Source organism: Pristis pectinata, chromosome 6 (assembly GCF_009764475.1).
Source record: "Pristis pectinata isolate sPriPec2 chromosome 6, sPriPec2.1.pri, whole genome shotgun sequence".
NCBI classification, from domain to species: domain Eukaryota; kingdom Metazoa; phylum Chordata; class Chondrichthyes; order Rhinopristiformes; family Pristidae; genus Pristis; species Pristis pectinata.
Window position 1 is genome coordinate 1,170,962 of NC_067410.1, and position 24,296 is coordinate 1,195,257.

At 54.7% G+C, this 24,296-nt stretch overlaps 1 protein-coding gene across 1 annotated transcript in view; it reads right to left on the bottom strand.

The window, feature by feature from the left end:
• The window catches only part of lamb2 (laminin, beta 2 (laminin S)), an 89,284-nt gene that overhangs the window by 31,017 nt on the left and 33,971 nt on the right, over positions 1-24,296 (bottom strand). Inside the window, 11 exon segments of the mRNA XM_052018129.1 lie at positions 365-557; positions 1,198-1,318; positions 1,762-1,889; positions 4,459-4,617; positions 5,564-5,699; positions 6,271-6,350; positions 7,947-8,059; positions 8,733-8,912; positions 12,682-12,870; positions 13,538-13,658; positions 14,449-14,651. Of these exon segments, the coding sequence (XP_051874089.1) occupies positions 365-557; positions 1,198-1,318; positions 1,762-1,889; positions 4,459-4,617; positions 5,564-5,699; positions 6,271-6,350; positions 7,947-8,059; positions 8,733-8,912; positions 12,682-12,870; positions 13,538-13,658; positions 14,449-14,651 (1,623 nt within the window).

Below are 24,296 nucleotides of genomic sequence, written 5' to 3' on the forward strand. Positions count from 1 at the left end.
ACAATGAGGGACCGGTTATGTATCAGGTTGGGAAGGTGGGTGACTGGAGGGGAGCCTGTGGGTGGGGGTGATTCCCTGTCCTTGCCCCTCTTGGTGGGAGGGGTGGGGGGTTTGGGAGGAGCCTGGTGTAACCTGTGTAGGTGGGGGGATCTGGGGGGGGGGGGGTGTAACGTGTGGGCGGTGGTGTTTCCCTGTCCTCGCCCCTCTCAGTGGGGTGTCTGGGGGGGTGTAACCTATGGGTGGTGGAGATCCCCTGCCTTTGCCCCTCTCAGTGGGGTTTGGGGGGTGTAACCCCCCCACAGGAGGCCGTGGGGTACCGCTGGAGGAGTGGGTGTGAAGGACCGTGACCAGATCCATTACTCACGCAGAGCGCCGTTGTGGACCACAGCTGACAGGCTGCCGATCAGCTGGGCACAGATTTCGGTCACCATCGGGGTGACCGCACTGATGCCGTTGTCGTGGCAACGATACCGCTCGAAGGTCTCCTTCCTTCTGATGGAGGCAGTGTCTCCAGCGATGAACATCTCCAGGGAGGAGTAGCGAGGAACCAGCACAATCTACAGGGGCAAAGGCAAGTGTTGAAGCACTCGGAGCACGAGGGGGCGGCCAAAGCTCCCAGCAGAGCCCATTCCAGCTGCTGCTATCCCCGAGGTCGGCTCTCACCCCCCCCTCACCTTCCTCTACACCACGTCCACCGCTCCCACACCGGAACCAACGGCACAGGGCCGGCAAGATTGGGTTGTTCACACACACATGTAACGTGTACAGACACACGTGTGACCACGTCCCCCAAGCACACAGATACACACACAAAGGTACAAACACACTTGCACACACCGATACAGGCACACACACACACACACTCACACACACACACACACACACACACACACTCTCACACACACCAGTATACACACTTGCACATGCGCTAGTGCACACAGGTACAGACACACTTGCACACACACACACACACACAACCGGTGCAATCACACTTGCACACAAGTACAGACACACTTGTACACACGCACGCGCGCGCGCACACACACACACCACACACACACTTGCACGGTCACACTCGCACACACCAGTATAGACAACACTTGCACACACAGGTACGGTCACACTCGCACACACCAGTACAGACACACTCGCACACACACACTTGCACACACCCCGGTACATGCACACTTTACTCACAGAGTCCACCAGAACGTTGGCGCCGGGCACGCGCTCCCGTGACTGGTAACGCTTGAAGTCGAGCCGGATGGTGTAACTGACAGCACGTTCGAGGCAGACTGGCTGAGGGAGCAGCACGTACCTGGAACAGTGAGTGTGTCAGCAACAGCCGTGGCTTGAACACTGAGACTGAGGGCAGGGCAGGCAGGGGAGAGAGAACAGGGGGACATGGAGATGGGGGAAGGAGAGGGGTGGTGAGAGAGGGGGCAGAGATATGGGGGAGAGAGAGAGACGGGAGAGAGAGAGAGAGATGGGGGGAGAGAGACAGGGGAAAGAGAAAGGACTGGGGGGAGGAGTGCCGGGGGGAGGGGGGGAGAGACAGGAAGGGAGAGACGTGGGGGCGGAAGGGGCGTGCTGTCGGAGCGAGAGATCTCAGCAAGTATGGGAGACACAGAGAGTGAGAGTGAGACCTGACATTTGAACCCTCTCCCTCCCCAGAAGCTGCACCCCCCAAACACCCCACAGTCGGGTCACAGGGCAGATTTCACCCCCTCCCCTACAGTCCGAAACATTCTCCCTCCTTACCTGAAGCCGGACGGCAAGCTGGTGACGAGCAGGTCATCAGCAGGGATGGTGTTCCCACACGGACTGCTGGTGGGGATCGGTCCTGGACGGCCAATGGAAATGGACACCTTCTCCCACTCCTCCGGAAACTGGAACCGAGAACCCGTCAGCCCAACGACACGGAACACAGCACAGCACAGAACAGCACAGGCCATTTGGACCTTGTGCCAAACTAATTAAACCAATGACTCCTAATTAATCTAATCCCTCTTCCCCGCACACTGACTATCTCCCTCCCTCCTCTGCACATTCACGTGTTCTGTCGAAGAGTCTCTCAAACGCTCCAGTGCCATCCTGCCTCACCACCACCCCCGCAGCACATTCCAGGTAACTACAGGTCTGTGAGTCTGACCAAGTGGTACAGAAAAAATTCTGAGGGACAGAATTAATCTGTACTTTGAGAGGTGAATTAATGTTCACCTCTTGTCCTAGGGACATTCTTTCTGAACAATTTGATTGAATTTTCAAAGAAGTGTTTAAGTGTACGAATGAGGGCAGTGCAGTTGATAAGATCAGATATCTCCATTGGTCACTTGTACATCGGAACACACGGTGAAATGCATCTTCTGCGTAGAGTGTTCTGGGGGCAGCCCGCAAGTGTCACCACGCTTCCGGCGCCAACATAGCACGCCCACAACTTCCTAACCCGTACGTCTTTGGAATGTGGGAGGAAACCCACGCAGACACGGGGAGAACGTACGAACTCCTCACAGACAGCGGCTGGAATTGAACCCAGACAGGGAGACGGGGGACAGGGAGACAGGGGGACAGGGACGGGGGGACAGGGGGATGGGGGGACCGGGAGATGAGGACAGGGATGGGGGTACAGGAGACAGGGGGACAGGGGATGGGAACAGGGGGACGGGGGTGGGGGGGATGGGTGGGACGGGGTGACGGGGGGATTGGGGGACAGGGAGACAGCTTTGAGCTAAAACCCAGGAGCACTAATCTGGTGGGACTCCTGCACACAGTCCAAACAAGGCAGGGATGCTGATGTGACACAGTACAGACGTGGTGCCCAAAATTCCTCAGGCAACTTGTTTAATCAAATAGTTCACCCTCGCATTCCAACTGCAATCAACTCTCCCACATGCTGACTGGTATTTAGTTAAAGCAGCTGCTGTAGAAACCGGTTTTTAACAAACTGTGACAGCCCAGACTCTGCTATCCAACAGCACAGAGATCTCTGACTCTGTGTCTGACCCCGGGGAGTGTGTGATGTGATGGTGCGGAGGGAGCTTCACCCTGTGTCTGACCCTGGGAGTGTGTGATGGGACGGTGTTAGAGGGAACTTCACCTTGAGTCTGACCCTGGGAGTGTGTGATGGGACGGTGTAGAGGGAACTTCACCCTGTGTGAAATGCAGACTGTATTTCCTCTCCCATCTGTTACCAGGGACCGGATCTGGGGTTTTCCTGAGATCGACTCATGCAGGGGGATTATTGCTTCGGTGTTGTTCTCAAGGCCAGGGAGCTGCTCACGGGGCTATGCTGATAAGAAGATCCTGTGTAGGAAGGGGGCTGGAGCGGTGACTGTATCCAGTGAGAGTAGCAACAACTGGCTCAGAGTCTGGGTGTTGTGTGCACTGTTGACCTGAAGCCCAAGTCCTGAACCCTGGGAGTGCTCGTCAGTTCCCTGCACTGAATCCGTCCCTCGAGTGCTCCCACCCAGCTCTGGACCTACTCGCCTGTGAGTACTGCGGCTGCAGCTAGTTGTGTGCCTGGGCTCACGATCAGGCTTCGGAGTGATGCCTCCTGTAGTTCATTAGCACTGCCTGTCTCCCTCCTCGCTTCACACGGATGATGTCACTGTGTCCTGATCTGAGGCTTCAGGGCACTGGCAGTGTGTGATGTGATGGAGGGTACAGACCAACACACCGGCACTGGGGGCTCAAGTTCTGGTAACAGGCTGGGACTGTTTCTCCCTGGGCCGAAGATGGGTGAGGCGTGACCTTACAGAGGTTTATAAAATCATGAGGGGTGTGGATAGGGTGAGTGGTCCCTGTCTTTTCCCCAGGGTCGGGGAGTCTAAAACTTGAGGGCAGAGGTCAAGGTGAGAGGGGAATCTGAGGGGCAACTTTCTCCACACAAAGGGTGGTGGGAATATGTAACGAGCTGCCAGAGGCTGAGGTGGGTACAGTTACAACGTTCCAAAGACATTTGGACAGGTCCATGTATAGGAAAGGTTTGGAGGGACATGGGCCCAAACGCGGGAAACGGGGCTGGCTCAGGTAGACAACTTGGTTGGCATGGACAAGTGGGGCTGAAGGGCCTGCTTCTGAGCTGTGAGACTCTCTGTCGAGGCGATGCTGAGGTTACTGTTCAATCCCAGCTGCCAAAGTTCAAACCCCCACACACCAATCCTGCAACAATCCCACTCCATTCTCCTCACATCCCCACCAACTCCCCCAGATACCACCCCCCACCCACACACCAGGGACAATTTACAGCAGCCAATTAACCCACTGACCCGCACATCATTGGGATGTGGGAGGGAACGGAGCACCAGGGGGAACCCCCCGCAGTCACAGGGGGAACGTTGCAAACTCCATACAGACAGCGTCGGAGGTCAGGATCGAACCCGGGTCTCTGGAGCTGTGAGGCAGCAGCACTACCCGCTGCCCCACGGTGCCGTAACGTGACCCCAACATTGTGCTCACCTGTGGCTCGTAGCGGATCACCAAGTCGTACTCCATGGAATACGGGATGTCGTTGATCTGAAATTCCAGCACGCCGCGCTCCGGTGACCTTGGCGAATCCAGAGCCGGTCCAGGTGACAGGACGTAGCCAGAACGTTCCCGAGGGACGGCAGTCACGCCCTGCGGCAGGTTGGAAGGGCAGCGTTAACCAGGGGGAGAAACAACCCGGCCTCAGCACCGACCGGGGACAGATCCCGGCCGCAGCACTGACCGGAGATCCTGGCCGCAGCACTGACTGATCCCGGCCACAGCACTGACCAGAGATCCCGGCCACAGCACTGACCGGGGACAGATTCCCCAGCCGCAGCACTGACCGGAGATCCCGGACTCAGCACTGACCGGGGACAGATCCGGCCTCAGCACTGACCGATCCTGGCCGCAGCACTGACCGGAGATCCTGGCCGCAGCACTGACTGATCCAGGCCGCAGCACTGACCAGAGATCCCAGCCTCAGCACCGACCGGGGACAGATCCCGGCCGCTAGCACCGACCAGAGATCCCGGCTGCAGCACTGACCGGAGACAGATCCCGGGCCTCAGCACTGACCGGAGATCCCTGGCCGCAGCACTGACCAATCCCGGCCGCAGCACTGACCGGGGACAGATCCCGGCCGCAGCACTGACCGGAGATCCTGGCCGCAGCACTGACTGATCCCGGCCGCAGCACTGACCAGAGATCCCGGCCACAGCACTGACCGGGGACAGATCCCAGCCGCAGCACTGACTGAAGATCCCAGACTCAGCACTGACCGGGACAGATCCCGGCCTCAGCACTGACCGATCCTGGCCGCAGCACTGACCGGAGATCCTGGCCGTAGCACTGACTGATCTAGGCTGCAGCACTGACCAGAGATCCCAGCCTCAGCACTGACCAGGGACAGATCCCAGCCGCAGCACTGACCGGTGAGGGCCACCCTGTGCCCCCCTCGAGGGCACTCCCTGTGCCCCCCTGTGAGGGCACTCCCTGCGCACCGGTGAGACCACTCCCTGCGCCCCACTGGGGCACTCCCTACATACACACACACCTCCCCCTGGGCACACGCAGCATCGGTCTTGCACGGACTCACCGAGCCGAACTGGGCGAGTTCTGCCTCGTAGGTGAGGTGATCGAGGGCCGGGAGGAAGTATCCGGACAGGACCTGCGCGCACTGACGGCCCACCATGTGGTTCCGACACCGACACTGACCCGTCTCCATCGAGCACCTGAGTGTGAACAGAGCACAAAACGGCTGAGTGGGGGTCAGGGAGGGACAGGGTGGGGTGGAGGGGGTTAAGGAGGGGCAGAGGGGGTTAGGGTGGGTCAGGGGGGTCAGGGTGGGTCAGGGTGGGTCAGGGAGGGTCAGGGTTAAGGCGCAGAAAAGAATAAAAATGGTAACAATCTCATCAGGAAACTGAGAAATGGACCAGAGCAGATCGTGAACCAAAACTTAAACCTAGAAATACCTGCCCCAGGAGTGTGTGACGGGACGGTGCGGAGGGAGCTTCACCCTGTGTCTGACCCTGGGAGTGTGTGATGGGACGGTGTGGACTGTGTGATTTTTCCACAGTTGCTGGATTAGACAACCTCCTGCATGCCCAGCAATAACGTAATGCAATTTATAAACAAGTTAAATCTGATTTTGCAGTTGATAAAATCAAACACTCCAGCATGTGCCAGAAACCACTGGTGACTCTGCACGACCTCCTCCCTGTCCAAATCCAGAGGCACCGCTCCCTCCGGATCAGCGATCGTTCCCAGCCCCAGAAGGTGAATGGTGAGCCGGTTTGTACGTACTGGTTGTCCAGAGCTCCACCCAGGTCACAGTCACAGCCTCGACAGCCGCTGGGATCGTGGCTCAGTGCCCAGTGCTCCACCTGCAGAACACCACAGGGCATCAGCACAAGGCACACATGTAGGCACATTTACTGCAGCAGGGCACACACAGAGTGCATTCACTGCACCAGGAACACACAGAGTGCATTTACTGCAGCAGGGCACACATACATGGGTGCATTTACTGCAGCAGGAATACGCACTCACATGCAGGTATGTTTGCTGCACAGGGCACACGTGCACATTCATGCACACATACGCACCAATAGGAAAACAATACAAAAGCCTGAAAGCACGTACCACCAGGCTCAAGGACAGCTTCTATCCCGCTGTTATAGAACTATTCAATGGTCCCCAGTATGATTGACCTCACAATCTACCTCGTTATGACCTTGCACCTTATTGTCTGCCTGCGCTGCACTTTCTCTGTAGCTGTAACACTCTATTCTGCATTCTGTTATTGTTTTCCCTTGTACTGCCTCAATGCACTGATGTGATGAAATGATCTGTATGGACGGCAGCAGAACAAAGTTTTTCACTGAACCTCGGTACATGTGACAGTAATAAACCAATTTACCAATTTAGAGAAAAAAGTGGCTATTTTTAAATATGAGGAGAGATTGGAAGTTGCTGATACCTCAGATCCCCCAGCTTCCCCATTCACTGAATCCCAACACTGCCCATTCACCAGAACTGTAGTAACTGAGATTCTCCGGCTGTGAAGCCTGTTTAACTCATTATGTGGAAATTATTTTAACACTGAATGAACCTTGGAGGAACTGCTGAACCTTACAGTCAGGATGTGGTCGTAACAGAGGGTGCAGAGAGATTCACTGTGGGGGTAGCCTGAAATGGAGGGCAGTGGTGGGACAGGGGGAGATTGGACAGGCTGAGAGAGGTGTGGGACTGGGGAGGGGGAGGGGAGGGGAGGTGTGGGACTGGGAGGGGGGAGGTGTGGGAGGGGAGAGGTGGGTGTAGGGGGGAGGGGGGTGTGGGAGGGGAGAGTGGGGTGTAGAGGGGCAGGTGTGGGACTGGGGGGGAGGGGGAGGTGTGGGAGGGGTAGGGGGTGTAGAGGGGGAGGGGGGTGTGGGACCGGGGGAGGGGCGTAGAGGGGGAGGGGTTGAGGGAGTTTGGATATTGGGGGATTGGAGGGTCTACAATGGAGGGGGGAGCTGGAGGTTGGGGTGGACGTGGTTGGGACGGGCTGTCACTGTGGGTGGGGTCAGGGGGTCGGTTTGGGTGGGGAGATTTTGAGGGTGGTGTGGGGGGTGCTGTGGGAAGGGGGATGTTGGACCTGGGGAGGGGGGAGAATGGGTGGTGAAGGGTGGGTGTAGAGGGGGCTGGGGTAGAAGGGGGTGTAGGTGGGGTTAGGGTGGGGAATTGGAGGGTAGGGGCTGGGTTTTGATTGGGGGGGTGACTGTTACGTCCAGGTTATTCAGCTGTGGAAGGAATCATTGCCAAATCCTGGCACCAGGATACCGGAGATGAGGATCAGTTCCTCTCTTCCCCCTCCCAGTCCAGGTGGGACACTGGATCTGCTCGGGACCCCCCGGTCCAACCTGGGCACCCCCGACGCCTGCGGCAGCCGTGGCACTGATGGGTGACACTGGGTGCCAGATGGTGTCGCCGGGACTCACCAGGCACTGGTTACAGCTGCGGCCGGTCACCAACCTCTTGCAGAAGCAGTCGCCGGTGACGGGGTCACAGGGCAGGGCGCTGGTCACCGTTCCAAGGGGGTCACACCAACAGGCTGCAGGAGGCAGAGAACAATCCGTCACCAACTCCCCCCGACGCGGATCCCGGGGGAGACACAGGGAAAATCTCCGTGGCGGCGGCAGAGTGAGGAGGAGAAGGCGTCTCACGTGGCAGGACCCCGAGGAGCAGGGTGCAGAGGGTCTTGGGCACAGCTCCTCCGCGCCCTGGCAGTGGCATCACGAGTAATGAAGGGGTGTGGCATGCTCGCCTTCATCGGTCGGGGCACTGAGGACAAAAGTCGGGAGGTCATGGTGCCGTCATACAAAACTCCGGTTAGACCACATTCCAACCCAGGAGCTGGGGGCTCTGGGTGGGAGCGGCTGCCCCTGGGTCAGCAGGGAGTGAGGGGATGCCCGAGGGATGCAGGGACACAACAACCTGCATTTCAATAGCACCTCTGAGTGCAACGCAGCACTTCACACCAATGAGCAGCCACCATTCTGAGTGGGGATCATGGCAGCGAATAGGAACACACGTTCCATCCACAGGTGGTGACCTCACACTGGGCAGTGCTCACAACTAGGCTGCCTTTCACTGTGGGAGGGGCAGTACTGAGGGAGGGTCACACTGTGGGAGGGGTGGGATGGGAGCCTTCCTGCGACGGGGATACGGAGGCAGTGGGCTGGCTGGGAGTTCAGGGATGATCCGTACTCTCCCCGCACACTCACGCTGGCAGCCCTGCTGGTTTTCCGCACTGAGTCCGAAGTATCCGGCCTTGCAGCGGTCACACCGAGGACCCTCCACGTGCTCCTTGCACCGACACTGACCGGCCACCGTCCCCAGGGTCAGGTCCTCTCGGCTGTCACACATTCCTCCGCTCAGCGAGCCATCCGGGTCACAGTCACAGGCTGCGGGACAGAGAGGTCACTGACACCCCCACACACACACTGGGGGACAGAGAGATCTCCATTTTATCACACCCCTTCCCACCACTCACCCCCCCACTCACACCCCTTCCCACCACTCACCCCCCACTCACACCCCTTCCCACCACTCACCCCCCACTCACACCCCTTCCCACCACTCACCCTCCACTCACACCCCTCCCACCACTCACACCCCTCACCCCTTCCCACCCTCCCACCTCACACCCTTCCACCACTCCCCCCCCCCCCGTCTCTGCATCACGCTTGGTTTCCCAGTTCATCTGAAGTTTGGTCGACCTGGATCATGAACCTTCTTCCCTCTGCACGGAAGCTGCCTGACCTGATGAGTGTTTCCGGGACGTTTTGTTTGTATTCCATGTCTCCGGAGAGTTGATGTCTGGTGGTACATAGACCCGGAACGTCTACATTCCCAAGCACTCTCCTCTGAGGGAGTACCCCTCTGTCCAGTGGGGTCTGACCTCACCTTCGGGGAATACTTGCCAAGAACACTGGCACTGTGGAAAAATACCACAGCAAACTCCAGAGACTGGTGGGGGTCCCAGGAGAGCAATCCCAACGTTCCCTGTCCTCCGTCCCTACCTCCCCACATTCCTTATCATCTCCCCCAGGTTCCACCCCTCACCACACACACAGCGCCCAATTAACCCACCGACCTCACATCTTTGAGACGAGGGAGGAAACTGGAGCACTGGGGGGAGCCCACGCGGCCACAGGGAGAACGTGCAAACTCCACACAGACGGCACCCGAGGTCGGGACTGAACCCAAGTCTCTGGTGTTGGGAGGCAGCGGATCTCCCCACTGCACCAACCTTCAGCCTCATGTCCCTTCTGTTGCTGGAAATCTCCTGGAGGTCGGGACATGGTCGAGCTCCTTTGTGGGACAATGAAACGCAGACGAAGGGCTCTGGTGAAGGTGTTGACCCCGTGGAGAGTCTGGGGAAGGTGGGATTACCTCCAGGGCACCAAGGTTAACAATGATGGAGGTGTTCCCACCAGCAGGCTCGTCTAACGCTGGGTGGAGGTTAGACAGAGGTGCTGATCATACAGAGGGGTTTGAACACAGAACAGTACAGCACAGGAACAGGCCCTTCGGCCCACCATGTCTGTGCTGACCATGATGCCAATCTAACTAATCCCATCAGCCTGCCGACGGTTCACATCCCTCCGTTCCCTACCTGTTCATGTGTCTGTCTAAATGCCTCGTGAACATTGCTGTCATATCTGCCTCCACCCCCACCCCTGGCAGCCCGTTCCAGGCACCCACCACTCTCTGTGTAAAAATACTTGCCCCACACATCTCCTTTGAACTTCTCACCTTAAACCTCTGCCCTCCGGTGTTTGACATTCCCACCCTGGGAGAAAGACTCTGATTGTCTACCCTATCTATGCCTCTCATAATTTTATAAACCTCCATCAGGTCTCCCCTCAGCCTCCGCCCCTCCAGAGAGAACAACCCACGTTTGTCCAGCCTCTCCTTGTAGCTGATACTCACCAACCTATAAGGACAGGTTGGACAAACGTGGGTTGTTTTTGAGTTCTGACGTGCAGCTGAATTGTGTCCCGATCGCTGGGTGATTTCCTACAACAGAACGGAGATGGAAGTGACGTTGGTGCAGCGGGTACAGTTTGATGGAGTAACGAGGGGAGGGGTTCCGGGAGCGGGGGGCTGGGTGCTCAGGAGACATGGGTGAAGGGGATCAGATCTGGGTCGTGGTGTCTGAAAGGGCAGTGGGACCGTGTTGAACTGGAACTTTCACAAGGGAATGGGAGCAATAGTGGGAGGGGTGAACTGTCCAGGGCAGTGGGTGGGGGGAACAGACAGGGGGGAGAGAGGGAGCTGATTGTTTCAGGCCGTGAGCACAGGTTCCATGTGTGGTGAAGCGCCCTGTGGTGGGAGGAGCAGAGGCACCAGGTCAGGAGGTGGGGGCATAGACCTGCCCCTTCTCCCCAAGGAGATCAGCCAGTGGGACTGCATAACTGTGCGCGGAGTGTGTCCGGTGTCAGGGGGGGGGAGTGGGGACTGCTGGGGAGGAGAACTCCAGCCCCACCCAGTCCCACCGCTGCTCCCCCTCCAACTCTCAGCCACTGTTCAGTGGGTGGGCGTTGGAGGGGGCCGCGCAGCCAGATGTGCACAGCTGTCAGACAGAGGACGAAGCTCACAGCTGCAAAGGCTGGACACAACCGAGGACATTCTTAACAGCTCATCAGACAGCGGTTAGCCAGCACCAGTGTGTACAGGCGGAGATTCCCCTGGCCTGCTCAGCCCCTGCTGTTTACTGCAGGAACACAGAACAAGGCCAGTCAACACAGCACAGCCATCTGAGCTCAGGACACTTCACCAGCTGTCAACACACCTTCCTGTTCTGCTGCAAGAGTGACCTGCAGTCACCCTCAGCTTCCTCTACTCTCCTGCACGCCCCCACTTCCCCATCCTCCGCAGGGTTACTGAGGAACGGGGAGCGCACAGTGTGAGTGATTGACGGACTGCCCGGTGGGTTGAGAATCATGTTCACTGCTTTCAGAAGCAGTTAGCCCAGTCCTTGCAGTCTGGAGAAATGAGATCAGCTCCTGCTTCACTGGAGGTCTATGACCAGTGGTGTTCCACAGAGATCAGGAGGACCAGTGGTGTCCACTCTGCTGGGCTGTGAGCTGACCAGTGGTGTTCCACAGAGATCAGTGCTGGGACCTCTGCTGGCTGTGATATGTGTGCAAGTGACTTGGACAAAAATGTAGGTGGGCTGATTAGAAAGTTTGCAGAGGACACAACAATTGGCGGAGATGTGGGCAGTGAGGAAGGTTCCCAAAGGATTCAGCAGGATATGGATCAGTCAGTGATGTGGGCAGAGAAATGGCAGATGGAGTTTAATCCGGACAAGTGTGAGGTGTTGGACTTTGGAAGGTCAAATGTAAGGGGAAAGTGTACAGTAAATGGTGGGATCCTTAGGGGAATTCATGTACAGGGGGACCTTGGGGTGCAAGTCCATCGCTCCCTGGGAGTAGAGAGGGTGGTGAGGAAGGTGTACACACGCTGGCCTCCGTCTGTAGGGGCGTTGAGCAGAAAAGTCAGGAAGTCACGTTGCAGCTGTATTAAACTGTGGTCAGGCCACATCTGGAGTATTGTGTGCAGTTCTGGTCGCCCCATTACAGGGAGGATGTGGAGGCTTTGGAGAGGGTGCAGAAGAGGTTCACCAGGCTGCTGCCTGGATTAGAGGGCATGTGCTATAAGCAGAGGTCGGACAGACTTGGGTTGTTTTCTCTGGAGTGGTGGAGGCTGAGGGGAGACCTGACGGAGGTTTATAAAATTATGAGAGCACAGACAGAGTCTTTCCCCCAGGGTGGAAATGTCAAACACTGGAGGGCACAGGTTTAAGGTGAGAGGGGGAATGTTTAAAAGAGTTTTACGAGCTAGGTTATTTTTACACAGAGAGCGGTGGGTGCCTGAAACGGGCTGCCAGGGGAGGTGGTGAAAGCAGATACAACAGCGGGGTTTAAGAGACATTTAGACAGCCACGTGAACAGGCTGGGATGGGAGGGATGTGGACCGTGGGCAGGCACCAGGTTGGCACAGACAGTGTGGGCCGAAAGGCCTGGTCCTGAGCTGTTCTGTGTTCTAAGTGCTCAGTCCCCCTCCTCCTCACTCACACACAACAGGACAAAACGCTGGAGGGGAACACTGTCCCTCGTGGCCAACACAGTTCCTCCACCACACCACAGCCCCCTCAGTACTCACGGATGCAGACTCTGGGGTCTCGGATGTCCCGTGATGGGTCTTGGTAGTAGAAGGGTTTGCACAGCTCGCAGTTCCTGCCCATCGTGTTGTGGAGACAGTCGTCGCACACGCCTCCGCTCACGTTCCCCGTGGCGAGGTACACCGCCATGTCAAAGTGACACCGCGTGGAGTGGTTGTTGCAGTTACAGCCTGGAAACACGGGTTTGTTACAGTGTTCTACGTCCTGACCCTCCCCACCCCAGGGGAACCTCCCCACCCCAGCGAGGAACCTCTCCCCACCCCAGGGGAACCTCCCCCCACCCCAGTGAGAAACCTCCTCACCCCAGAGGAATCTCTCCCAACCCCAGTGAGGAAGCTCCCCCACCCCAGGGGAACCTCTCCCCTCCCCATTGTGGAGTGTAGCAGAAACCACATTCGTCTCCAGGTGCAGGACACTGCATTAGTCTGTGCCTCTCTCTACCGAACGCGCACACATGCACATACGCACAGACACGCGCACACGCACGTGCAGACACATGCGAGCACAGACACACGCGCAGACACGCAAACACAGACACACACACACACATGTGCAGGCACACGCGAGCACAGACACGCCCACACACATGTACAGAGACATGCGCGCGCACACAGGCACAGATACGCGCGCGCGCACACACGTGCAGACACACGTGCACAGACACATGCACACGTACAGAGACACACGTGCACACACATGTACAGAGACGCGCGCGCACACACGGGCACAGACACGAGCGCGCGCACACACACACGTGCAGACACACACGTGCACAGACAGTGACCAGGACAATCGCTCACTGCCTCACACCACTGAGACGTCTGCGCTCACACTTACGTTTGCAGGCGTTGGTGTTCCGCCCTTCTGCCGGTCTCCAGGGCAGCTCGTTGTAGAAGTCGGCACACTTCTCACAGTTTAACCCGTTGGTGTTGTGATTGCACACACACCTCCCGTGAACCTGCCGCACAAGGGAAACCATCACCACACCGTCACAGTGGGATCCTGCCCAGCCAGTGGTGTCAGAGGTCCGGTCCCTGCACACCATCGCACTCTACCCACACACCCAGAGCACCAGGTCTCGGCACTCAACCCCTTCACACACTTGGCCTCAGACAGATCATTTCCAATAAATCATTTAGAATTAACCAGTCTCATGGATTTGAACCTCTGCTTATATCAGAAGCAGGTTTGTAATCCCAGTGTACCACCCCCAAAGCCCTAGTGACCTCCAACAGTGGCAATAACCCTTTGTAATCAACTCATAACCTTGTGCTGTGTATAAATTCCACTTCATGTAAATGTCTCGGATCGGGGCAGCTGGTGTTCCAGTGTTGGTCTGTGGTGCTCTCGCCGGTGGGCACTTGCCCAGACACACATACATCACCCTACCACCGGGGTACCTGAGCTCTGGGGCAACCAACAAACTGCTGGAGGACCTCAGCGGGTTGAGCAGCATCTGTGGGGGCGAAGGAATGGCTGAGGTTTTGGGTCAAGACAGGGTCTCTTGTGCCTCCCCAAGCTCCTCCTTCAGAGCTCTCCTGCAGTCTGACCCAGCTCAGCTATCTGCCCCACACCACCCAGAGACTGTGTGTGTGATACCTACACCTTGTACTTTGGGGCAACTGTCCTGGGTGCCTGAGGAAGTGTTGGGGTCTGCTCGGTCCCCACTGTCTGGCAGTGACTAGTCCCTGCTGGTGGGTTAGTGACCCAATGTTGCCCCTGGACAAAGTGCGGTGGGATCTGCGTACCATTCCTTCAATGTCCCCTCGGACGCCAGCAATGGGTGCACACTCGCTGGCGTGTCCGTAGCAGAAGCAATTCCCTCGCACCACCAGCTCGTACATGGCGTAGTAATACTTCTCCTTAATTTCGTGGCGCGAGTCCAGCAGGTTATCTCCCAGTGTGCGTAGCTTGGTGAAGTTCACCCTCAAGTTGGTAATCTTCAACAAATCTTTAACGAGAGAACGAGGCAGTGAGAGGTACCCCCCATCGACGAGGAAACCAGAGACTTCACAGGAACAACAGACCGTTCACCACCTCACACCTCCCCAACACTGTTGTAATGTAGGAGACGAGGGACCTCATTGGCACACAGCAAGATCCCACAAACAGCAGCATGGGAACCAGCAGATAATTTGGTTCTGGTGATGCTGGTGGAGGAACGAGCACTGGTGTAAGGACAGTGGGGGTGTTCCCCTCACATGGGGGGCTCTCTCCAACACCTGATCCGAAAGGTGTCAGCATCAGGGACAGAGCACTCCCCGCTCCCTGCACTGGAACACCAACCTGGATGCGGAGGCTCAAGGACATAAATCCACGGCAATTGGGCTGATCACAGTCAGTGACAGGGTGTTAGACCCTGTCCTAGCTCAGACCCTGAAGGTATCAGGATCAGCTCGGACTGCGGGGGGTCACCACCAGACCGTGTCCTTCCGTCCTCCACCACTGGGACCACACCTCACACCTGACTCAGCCGTTCTATAGCAACATTTGTCAAACATGGTTCCCCTTTCACAAACCCCCCTCAGCTCCACCCATCATTAAGTTGCAGGTAACCACCTCCAGCATTTTTAAATGACCGATGTCCGACCCACTCCTTGCTTAAACAGTGGGCCGACACTTGCTCCTCTCCCCATCCGTGGGAGCTGTTCTCGAACCAATGGAACTTCAGGAGGTGACACGAGTGCTCTACCTTCTTCACAGCTGCCTCCTTCAAACCCCTCCCAAAACTGCAGGACACCCGCTCCTGGGCATTTGTCACCCTTGGAGTATCTCCAGTAATCTCCGATCATTTTCTTTAACCAATGCGAATTTCTATCAGCTCCTCATTTAATCCACACTGGCAGTTCTCTGCTACTCCCGGGAGGTTTTACGGTCTCCCATTCAGTGTCCCTACTATCCCTTTACTTCCCCAACTTAATCTCTCCTTTCTCAGTCCGTAAGATCCCACACAAACTCCTTGCTCATCTATGCCTTTCCACAAATCCCTGGAATTCCTGCAATGTGTCTGTCTGTCTCCAGCTTGACATTCTGCTATCCTTATCCTGGTCCACCTTGTGGAACCGAGATTATCCCAATCTTCAGCCTTCTTCTTCCCTCTGACAACACTGGAAGTCTTTTCCTTTTATCTAATACAATCTGTAACTTCTCTTGGGCCACCTTTCCTGCTGCTTTTTTTGCCTGGAAGGGATATATTTGATGAGTGAATGATGCACTTGTTCATTTAACGTTGACCATTGCTTGTTCCCTGACCTAATCTGATTTCCTGACCTCCCACAGCCAGCTCACACCATGCCTTCCTATTCAGAGCTTACCTTGTTTAGATTGTTTGCACTCGACATCAGCAAGACCAAGGAACTGACCGTGGACTTCAGGAAGGGGAAGTCGGGAAACACCCCAGTCCGCATTGAGGGGTCAGCAGTGGAAAGGGTGAGCAGCTTCAAGTTCCTGGGTGTCAACTATCGGAGGATCTATCCTGGACCCAACACATTGATGCAATCACGAAGAAGGCACGCCAGTGGCTCTACTTCATAAGGAGTTTGAGGAGATTCAGTCTGTCACCTAAAACTCTTGCAAATTTCTACAGCTGTACGGTGGAGAGCATTCTGACTGGTTGCATCACTGCCTGGTGTGGAGGCTCCAATGCACAGGATCGCAAGAAGCTGCAGAGGGTTGTAGACTCAGCCAGCTCCATCATGGACACAACCCTCCCCACCATCGAGCACATCAAGAGGTGGTGCCTCAAGAAGGCCACATCCATCACTAAGGACCCTCACCACCCGGGACATGCCCTCTTCTCGTTACTACCCTCGGGGAGGAGGTACAGGGGCCTGAAGACCCACACTCGACGATTCAGGAACAGCTTCTTCCCCTCCGCCATCAGGTTTCTGAACGGTCCATGAACTCATGAACACTACCTCATTGTTGATTTTTTTTGCACTATTTATTGATTTTGTACTTTATAGTTTTTTAATTCTTTGCACTGTACGGCTGCGCAAAACAACACATTTCACGTCATCTAAGTCAGTGATAATAAACCTGACCTGCTGTGTGCACATAATGAACCTTCTATCCTGCCCCGTCACCAACTTTCCCTGCTCTGACTCCAATCAGACGTAAAACAGAAAATGCTGGGAGTAGCCTTCCTTGGGTGGGGATGAAAGGTCCTCGACCAGAAACCTGGTTCTCTCTCCACAGACGCTGCCTGAGTATTTCACATTCCCAGCACCGGTACTTTTTACTTGCTAACCAGAGGGATCCTGAGGTGCAGAAGCACTCTCCCTCCCCAACACACACTGGCTGCCCTCACTATCGTCTTGTCCGAGCTCCTAAACTTAAAGAAGGAAAGGCCTTTCATTTGCAGTGGGTGCGGAGGGTGGGGGGTTACGGGAGGAGAACAGAGAGACCCTGGGGGGGGGGGGCTTGTCTGCACCAATCTCTGAACGGTTTACAAGCAATATGAATCCTCAGGGACACAAGAAATTCTGCAGATGCTGGAACCTGGAGCAACACACACAAAGTGCTGGAGGAACTCAGCAGGTCAGGCAGCATCCGTGGAGGGAGATAAACAGTCGACGTTTCAGGTCGAGACCCTACATCAGGACTGGTTAGGAAGAGGGCAGAAGCCGGTATAAGAAGGTGGGAGGAGCACATGCAGGCAGGTGAGTCCAGGTGAGGGGGAAGGTAGGAGGGTGGGGGAGGGGGTGAGGGGGAAGGTAGGAGGGTGGGGGAGGGGGGGGATGTAAGGACCTGAGAGGTGCTCGGTGGAAGGGGCAAAGGGCTGAAGGAGGAGGAATGGTAGGAGAGGGCAGTGGACAGGATAAAGGATGGAGGTGGGGAGAAGGGGAGACGGGCAGGTCATCAAGGTGGGGGAAGGGAGTCACAGGAATAAGGGAAGACAAAGGAATGGGGGAGGGGGGAAAGTAAAAGAAGGGGAGGGGTTACTGGAAGTTCGAGAAATCGATGTTGAGGCCGTCAGGTTGGAGACCCCCAAGGCGGAATGTGAGGTGTTGTTCCTCCAACCTGCACCTGGCCTCAACGTGGCAGTAGAGGAGGCCGTGGACAGACATGTCAGTGTGGGAATGGGATGTGGAATTGAAGTGGGTGGCCACCAGGAGGTCCCGGCTGCTGCGGCGGACAGAGCGAAGGTGCTCGAAGAAGCGGTCACCCAATCTGTGTCCGGTCTCACCAATGTACAGGAGGCCACACCGGAATCCTTAGTCTGTGTTGTACAGCACAAAAAGGCCCTTCAGCCCATCATATCCATGCTGACCTTTTTGCCCATCTACACTATTCCCATTTGCCCACATTAGGACCACATCCTTCCAATGTGTCTGTCTGAATGTTTCTTAAACATAATGTCTGTATCTTACTCCACCACCTCCTCTGGCAGCAAGTTCCAGATATCACCCACCCTCTGCGTAAAAAACTTACCCCTCAGATCCCCTTTAAATTCCTTCCTCTCACCTTAAACCCATGCCCTGTTTTTGATGCCCCTGCCATGGGAAAATAACGACTATCTACCTTATCTATACCTCTCATAACTTTACACACCTCTATCAGCTCCCCCCTCAGCCTCCTTCGCTCCAGGGAAACAGTCCCAGCCTGTCCAGCCTCTCCCCATAACTAAACCCCGCCAATCCAGGCAACACCCCGGTGTCGTAAATAGAGGCATAAAGTAAGAAACCGCATTAATGAACCATTGACTGAGGTCAAGATGGACCCTGGTCCAGGAACCTGACTGCGGGATGGTGACAAGGTGTCACTGAAGGAGCAGAGTCAGTGAGTGGTACCAGGGAGGCAGGGACGGGCAGCCACTGCAGAAGCTCCCGGAGAGATTTGATGGAGGTGATCGAGTAAGAGAGGATACAGAGTCAATGGGATCAGTTGTGGAAATGTTGGGCTGTGAGTTACTATGTTCTGGAATGTTCTCCCTGAAATGATGGTGCAAACAGATTCAGTAGAACAAGTCACAGTGTTTAAAGGGATAAAGTTCACTGAGCCCTGGGGCAGGTTAAAGTGCGGTTCCCACAGCTGGGGACGATTCTTCAGCTGGGGCTAGGGCAATGTTTTATACATCAATTTCCTTGCTTTTGTACTTTATGTTCCATTCTTACTGCCAACATTTTACATTTTAATCAGATGAATAAAAGCGGCAGATTATCCAACAGGTCAGAGATTCCAGGGAGAAACAGGAGACGGTGGATGCTGGAATCCGGAACAAGAAACAATCTGCTGGAGGAGCCCAGTGGGTCGAGCAGCATCTGTGGGGGGAAAGGAACTGCCTGTCGGGTTTCAACCCAAAACGTCAACAATTCCCGACCCCCCCCACAGATGCTGCCTGACCCGCTGAGCTCCAGATTGTTTGTTGCTGGAAATCTGAGGTGCAGAGGGATCTGGGGTTCCCAGCGAGTGAATCACAATGGACTTGTCTCTGAGCGTGGGTTTTCTTACACTAATGTCTAGGTTTGCACAGTCTTTTTTTTCTTTGATGGTCTTGTATAATTTATGAACTTATGTTCTGTGTGTTGTCCGTACCTACATGCCTGTGACGCTGCTGCAAGCAAGCTTTTCATGGTACCTGTACCTCACCATACTTGTGCACATGGCAATAAACTCGACTTGACCTGACTCTAGTGTACAGGAACAGCAAGTAATTCGGAAAGTCAACAGAATTTCAATGTCCACTGCAGGAGGATTGAAGACAGATGTAGGAGGTTATGCCTTAGTTATCTAGGGCATTGGTTAGAGTGTATCTGGAGAACTGTGTACAGTATTGGTCCCACAACGAAGGAGAGATGTTTGAAGATTCATAAGTTTACATGGGAATGGGCAGGTTGTCTCATGAGGGAGGTTGGACGGGTTGGGCTTCCTCTGGAGCTTAGGAAAGTGAGAGGGAACGATTGAAATGTATAAGGTCCTGATAGTTCGTGACAGGGTGGGTGTGGAGAGGGGGCTTCCTCCTGTGGGAGAATCGAGAACCAGTGGTCACTGTTCCAACATAAAGTCAAAGGTGAGGTGGTTTGTTTGTTCTCTCAGTGGGTGGCAGGTCTTTGCACCTCTCTCCCTGAAAGGGCATTGGAAGCAGAGTCCGTGAACATTTTTAAGGCAGCAGCAGTGTGAAAGATTCTGTGGTATACAGGAAGGTGGAGTTGGGTTACAATCAGATCAACTGAGATCGTATTAAATAGCACAGCAGGCAAGGGCTGAATGGCCTACTCCTGCTTCCAATTCATATTTTTGTATTTATAGAGCTGAGGATCCCGTATGTTAAATTATTCAAACATTTGTGAGACGCCTCTCTCTCCTGAATTCTGTGTTCTCCCCCAAATCCCTCTCCCCAGTGGTCAACGTTGGTTTGGGTGGGAATGACTGGGGAATCTTATAAGAGCCAGCACAGGTTCGATGGGCTGACTGGTCTCTCTCTCTCTGTGCTCTGTCAACTCACAGCTGTATTGTTCTGAAAGAGGGAAACCCTGACATTACGGTGTTGAAGGGGGATGCCACGTGACGGCCAGCCTCACTGGGGGTGCAAACAGGAACTGGGCAGTGACCCAGCCATAGGACTGACCACTCCCTTCTCCTATGGCGACACTGCAACACCAGCAGAGAGGTTTACTGACAGCTGGCTCAGAACAACACCCAGCCAAATGGTCCCAGAGTGGCCAAGGGGGAAGCAGAGGTGGAGTGTGTATCAAGGTGTTACAGAACCCAGTCCAAACTGACACATGGGCTGATGGCTCAATCCCAGATCAACCATGTTCCAGATCCAACTGTTTCCTACCCAGTGTACTTGACGAGAACCTAACAGAAATGGGGTCTTTCTCTTGATCTCCAGCATACACAGTTATCTGCTCTGCCCACAGTTACCATCTCCCTCGAGAGACAGGACAGAATCATAGAATTATAGAGTAATACAGCACGGATACAGGCCCTTCGGCCCAACTCGTCCATGCTGACCAAGGTACCCACCAAGCTAGTCCCATTTGCCCACGTTTGGCCCCTATCCCTCTGAACCCCTCCTATCCTCCCACATTCCAAAGATGTACGGGTTAGGAAGTTGTGGGCATGCTATGTTGGCACCGGAAGCGTGGCGACACTCGCGGGCTGCCCCCAGAACACTCTACGCAAAAGATGCATTCCACTGTGTGTTTCGATGTACATGTGACTAATAAAGAGATCTTATCTCTTATCCATGGGCCTGTCCAAATGTATTTCAACTGTAGTTACTGTACCTGCTTCACCCACTTCCTCTGGCAGCTCATTCCATAGACTGACCACCCTCTGGGTGAAGAAGTTGCCCCTCAGGTCCCCTTTTTAAATCTTCCCCCTTTCACCTTAAACCTGTGCCCTTTTAGTTTTTAGTTCCCCTTCCCTGGGAAAAATTCACTCCATCTATGCCCCTCATGATTTTATACACCTCTAAGATCACCCCTCAGCCTCCTACGCTCCAAGGAATAAAGTCCCAGCCTGTCCACCTCTCCCTATAACTCAGGCCTCGTGTCCTGGCAGCATCCTCTGAAATCTTCTCTGCACTCTTTCTATTTTTAATTATTACAGCACAGGAGGTTGTTTGGCCCATCGAGTCCCTGCTAGCCCCGAGTCGAGCAATCCTGTCAGCCCCATTTCCCCCAAGAAAATTATTTTCCCCCAACTGTCGATCCAATTGCATTTACAAAACCCTGATAGAGTCTGTTGCCACCTCCCCCCCCAGCAGTGAATTCCAGGCACAACCACTCTCTGTGTAAACGTGTTGGGCAACAGTCCACGATAATGCTAAACATACAAGGTTATCCAGAGAGAAACACAGAGACTGGTGCTAATTTAAAGTTTCTGAGAGGCGGAGAGAGGTTGAAGAGCCTGGGATTGTTTACGTTGGAGAAAAGGCTCTGGGGAGCTGTGATTCAGTGACTCAAGATTTCTGAGGCCTTGGCACAACCTGCAGCACCAGAGAGGAAACAATGTGTGGAGTGGACTGCTGGAGACCTGGGAACGTTACGGGAGAGCTGAGCAGATCTTTGAGGAAATGATTAACGAAGGGGTTAATTATATTAACAAAAATCATCTGGGTGTTGCAGGCAAGGCCCCCACTTATTACACATCCCTAACTGACCTCAGGAAGATGAGGGGAAGCTGCTTTCTTGAACCACGGCAGTCCTTCTGGTGAAGGAAGATGGTGTAGAAGAATCAGAGGATACAACGGGACGTAGATCAGTTGCAGATATGGGCAGAGAAACGGCAGCTGGAGTTTAATCCGGCCAAGTGTCAGGTGTGGCACTTTGGGAGATCAACTGTACAGGGAAAGTACACTTAATGGCAAAACTCTTAACAGTGTTGATGTACAGGGGGATCTCGGGGTCTGTCCACAGCTCCCTGGAAGTGGCTGCAGAGGTTGATAGGGTGCTAAAGGCGGCATAAGGCATGCTCGCCTTTATTAGTCGGGGCACTGAGTTCAAGAGTTGGGAAGTTGTGCTGCCGCGTTATAAAACTCTAGTTAGACTGCATCTAGACTATTGCATTCAATTCTGGTTGCCCCATTATAGGAAGGATGTGGGGGCTTTGGAGAGGGTGCAGAAGAGATTTAGCTGCCTGGATTAGAGAGCATGTAGTATAAGGAGGTTAGACAAAGTTGGGTTGTTTTCTCTGGAGCTGCAGAGGCTGAGGGGAGACCTGATAGAAGTTTACAGGATTATGTGAGGCACAGATAGAGTAGTCAGCTGGTATCTTTTTTCTAGGGCCGAAATGTCAAATACTAGAGGGCACACACTTAAGGTGAGAGGGGGTAAGTTCAAAGGAGATGTGTGGGGCAAGTTTTTTTTACACAGAGAGCGGTGGGTGCCTGGAGTGTGCTGCCAGGGGTGGGGGTGGAGGCAGATATGATGGAGGTGTTTAAGAGGCTCTTAGACAGGCACATGGATGTGCAGGGAATGGAGGGAGACGGATATCGTGTAGGCAGAAGGGATGAGTTTAGTTGGGCGTTTAATGACTAATTAGTTCAGCACAACACTGTGGGCCGAAGGGCCTGTTCCTGTGCCGTACTGTTCGATGTTCTATGTTCTAAAGTGCTTCCACAGTGCTGGTGGGGAGGGAGTTCCAGGACTTATACCCAGTTAAAGAACAGTGTAACCCAAATTGGGCATTGGTGAGCAAGTTACCGGTGAGTAAGTGACACTTGGACACTTCCCACCACCCTGCTGATGACTGAGAGAAGACTGACAGGGTGACAGTTGGAAGGAGTGCATTGTCCCACTTGTTGTGAACAGGACACACACAGGAAACGTTCTACATTGTCAGGTTGATGCCAATGTTGTAACTGCACTGGGACACTTGTCCAGAGGCACAGCTAGGTCTGGAGCACAGGTCTCCAGCACTACAGCCGGGATGTTGTCCTGTCCCAGGGCCTTTGTATACCCAGTGCTCCCAGCTGTTCCTTGACATCATGTGGAGGGAATCGGATTGGCTGGAGACCGGCTCCTGTGACAGTCGGATCTCGGGGGGTGGGGGGAGGTGATGGATGACTGAACGTGGGTGTGGGTGGTCTCCAGCCCTCACACTCTGGGCCCCACCCTCACTGAGGACGGGAATGTTCTCAGATCCCTCCCTCCCGTTAGCCATTCATTGTCCACCACCATTGACGACTGGGTGTGGTCGGACGGTACAGCTCTGATCTGCTCTGATAGATGTGCTCTGTGTATTGAAGGATGCTTGTTTGCGGCCAGGCGAGGAATGTCGCGTTTCCCTCAGGCACATGGACACAGCGAGGTCCTGGGAGGTCACGCCATCGTCTCTCCCCACCACACCGAGCCTATGCAGCAACCAGAAGGTGGGAGGCCAGTTGCTGTCTGCAGCAGCAAGGGGTGACCGGTACGGAGCCAATGCTCAACAAACCCGAACCAAATCCAAATCAACACCCTGCAGGTGCTGGGAATCTGAAATAATAACAGGGAATGTTGGAAATACTCAGCTGGTCAGGCAGCATCTGTGGAGGGAGAAGCAGAGCCAAGGGTTAGGGGTGAGAATAGTCGGAAGATGTGAGTTTCACCTTGCAGAGTCAGGAGTTGGAGCCAGATTTAGAGCAGGACCTTTGAGAAAAGGTGAGGGTGTGAGGGTGAGGGTGCCTGTGTTCCTGAGTTTCACCTTGCAGGAGTCTAAACGAGGCACAGTTGCAAGTTGTTAAAAGTTGATTGGCTAATTAACAGCAGCCAATAAAAAGGTAGCGTCCAGTAGCACAGCCATTATGGGAGTGGACCAGGATTAGAGTGGGGGCTTTGACAAGTCTCTGGTAAGTTTCTTTCTTTGCTTTGGTGTTCCCTTTAGTACCAGAACAGAGCAGTGAGAATGGCTCCAGGGTCAGTGGTGTGTTCAGCTTGTGAGATATGGGAGTTCTGGGAGACATCCAGTCTCCCTGATAACTACATCTGCACGAGGTGCATCCAGCTGCAGCTCCCTCCAGACTGTGTTAGGGAGCTGGAACTGCAGCTGGATGACCTTTAGCTCCTATGAGATAACAAGGAGTCCATAGATAAGAGCTATAGGGAGGCAGGTAGCTGGGTGACTGTCAGGAGAAGGACAGAGAATAGGCAGGTTGTGCAGAGTA